The sequence below is a fragment of the Antrostomus carolinensis genome, unplaced genomic scaffold (assembly GCF_000700745.2).
Source record: "Antrostomus carolinensis isolate BGI_N321 unplaced genomic scaffold, ASM70074v2 C13666494, whole genome shotgun sequence".
Lineage (NCBI taxonomy): Eukaryota > Metazoa > Chordata > Aves > Caprimulgiformes > Caprimulgidae > Antrostomus > Antrostomus carolinensis.
In genome coordinates this window covers 1050-3696 of record NW_010356191.1, presented here as the reverse complement: position 1 = coordinate 3696, position 2647 = coordinate 1050, and the positions used below count along the sequence as shown (strand labels likewise).

General features: G+C 36.9%; 1 protein-coding gene across 1 annotated transcript; it reads right to left on the bottom strand.

The window, feature by feature from the left end:
* Nucleotides 1-454: 454 nt before the first annotated feature.
* LOC104518630 (keratinocyte-associated transmembrane protein 2) lies at nucleotides 455-2128 on the bottom strand (the record flags this gene model as incomplete). The annotated part of the gene is made up of 2 exons (XM_010176659.2): nucleotides 2122-2128; nucleotides 455-1056 (listed from the first exon to the last, which is right to left on the bottom strand). Coding segments are annotated over exons 1-2 (609 nt in total), but the record flags the coding sequence as incomplete, so codon positions are not given.
* Nucleotides 2129-2647: the final 519 nt, after the last annotated feature.

The window sequence follows — 2647 nt, the reverse complement described above, 5'->3', positions numbered from 1 at the left end:
CCAACCCAAACCATTCTATGATTCTAAAGTGAATACTTATTACAGGATTATCAGCTATTAACAAGAACATTCCCACGCCATTTGGGATTAAACCTTCCTTAATTTGCTGTTTATAATCCTGTGCAGAAACCAAATTAGTTAATCACCTTCACCCGATTTGGCTCAGGTCCCATTTACAGAACTCATGTTGTAAAATGCCTGTTGTCCATTACTGAACTGATTGATTACTGGCTTTATCAATTAACTGATTTTCTAATCTGTTTGATTCAAGTTCATTTTCATTGTGTAGACAAAAGCGACAGTAATGATCTGCAGATTATTATCACAAGACGAGGTGATCAAAGATTTAATTCTCCAAAAAGCTAATTTCCTCTTATTAAAAAAAGCGTCCAAGCAATGCAATTTCACTTTAAATACTAAAAGTGTTTCTCTCAACCTCTCCCAGCTTACATACCTTCCTCTTATTGTGATAGGTGACATAAACAACAGCTACTAAGAAGGCAACTACAACCAGATGGAAAAAGAAATGGCTGTCATCATCTTCTTCTAACCCTGTGACAGAAACATCTTTTATCTTCTCATCAAGGGTCTTGATCTCCTCATTGTAATTACTAATGATGTCAGAGTCGTCATCTTCTGGTATCTCTAAAAGGTCTGGGTTGTACCTGGAATTCGATGTCGTTTCATAAGTACCATAGTCATCTCCATCTGATTCCAGAGTTTCTTTGATGATGGGTGGTGAACTATTTAACGTGTCTTTCAAATCTGTGAGAAGATCCTCTTCCTCAATTTTAGTATCTTCAGAAGCATCAACATCCATTTGAGATACAGGACTAGGGGTCACTTCACGAGACAGAGCATATGGCAGAGAAACACCTTTTGCTGTAGATGGTTTTACTGCGGTCACTGAATTGATTTTAGCTGTTGTTGGGAGCTCCTCTTTTTTTGTTGGGGTTACACCCTGCAAGCTGTCTGTCAAATTCTGGGATCTGTTCGATGTTTCATTCTCACTTTTAGAAGACATATTTTTTTGAAGCATCTCCACTTGGACAGAATCTGAGAAAAGAATGAAAAACAGTCAATATTAAGAACAAGGTGCTAATTCTTTTGTGATACTTCAGCTATAAATGAAGATTATTGCAAGGCATTTACTTTATAGACAAGAAATCACACGAACACGGTGTATTTCACACTGCAAACTTTCTAGAATTCATATGCAGAAATATACACTCCTGTACCTCAGCAACTTCAAAGAAGAAGTCTTGAGTGGGACAGGAATTAAAGTGTGGAAGCACAAGTTTACTAGATTAGTATGCCAAAGTGTGCCTGAAAAATTTAGTAAACATATTTTCCAGACTTAGAACTTCAGAGACATGTCTTCTCCTCCTGTAGAATCATACATGATTAGTATTTCCTCCATCATCAAATTCTTCCTCCCACAGAATTTGATGAGGTCTACAGAGGAAGAAGTTCACAGTAAAGTTTCTCCTGCAGTTAAAAGTTTTTCATCTTTCACCATTGCCTATTATCCCAGCAAAAAGATGAGAACATGCTGCAATGTCTCCTTCAGTCAGGACACAAGATCCTACCATCTCTTCCCAGGCACTTATTTTCACTGAATTTGTAGAAACAGAAAAAGATTTCCAACCTTAGAAAACCTCAAGTCAAACTATCGAACCAGAGGTTAAAAAACAAAGCTGAAGAAAGGACAATCTGGCTGCATATGCTCCTGTAGGAAAAGCCTTTTGTTGGCAGCAAATTATTGTCCTGAAGGAAGTCAGCAGCAGCGCTGGGTAACACTGCAACCAACGCTAGGATAACTTTGCAGAACTATGTGAAAAACAAGGTGAGCGTTAAAATCATATGCAGGGCCCATCACCCTCTTCTCTATCCAAAAGAAAGTAAAAAAAGATACAGAAAGATAATAGAAAGAATAATAAAATAAAGATACAGTTTATAAATAGCCAATATTTTTTTAATCCTAAAAAAATACCAAAGAACAAATTATTCATGTTTATAGCACGTCACTTCCAGATTCAAATCAGGAAGCACCTTAAAAATTAAGAACACATTTTAGACTTTCAGTAAACATGACAATTTAAATAGTGGAACCATACTTACCTTGCATTTTGGCACTCCAAACTATTTTTTATTTTTAAAAAGTAACAATACTTTCATTAAGCGCTCCCAAGGAGCCCCCTGGTTCACTGGAAAGTTACAGAAACGGAGCATTCAACCAACTGCTTGTGTCAAATTACTCGTAAGTAAAATATTATACAGGGGACAGTGAATCACGTTATTCACGAAACGTGTATGTACAGAGGCGCAGTTACAACAGACTTCTTGTTTACATGGTACACTTTTCCAGTCTGAACTACTCTTTAACCAACTGCAAAACAGAGAAGACTCAACAAATCCCCTATGAACTAGAGATTAAGAAGCCTCTGTGCTAAAGTTTTGAGTCAACTGCTTTACATTCAACACACTTAATGCTGAAGAAATTACTAGTTGGAATTATTACATCGACACGAGCTTGTTCGGTTCTTGTACAGGACAACTTTAGAGGATTCTTATCTCCCCTCAGGAGTCAAACCAGTTGATTGCATATGTGGAGATAAATATGAGGAAAAGAAGATGCAAGATGATT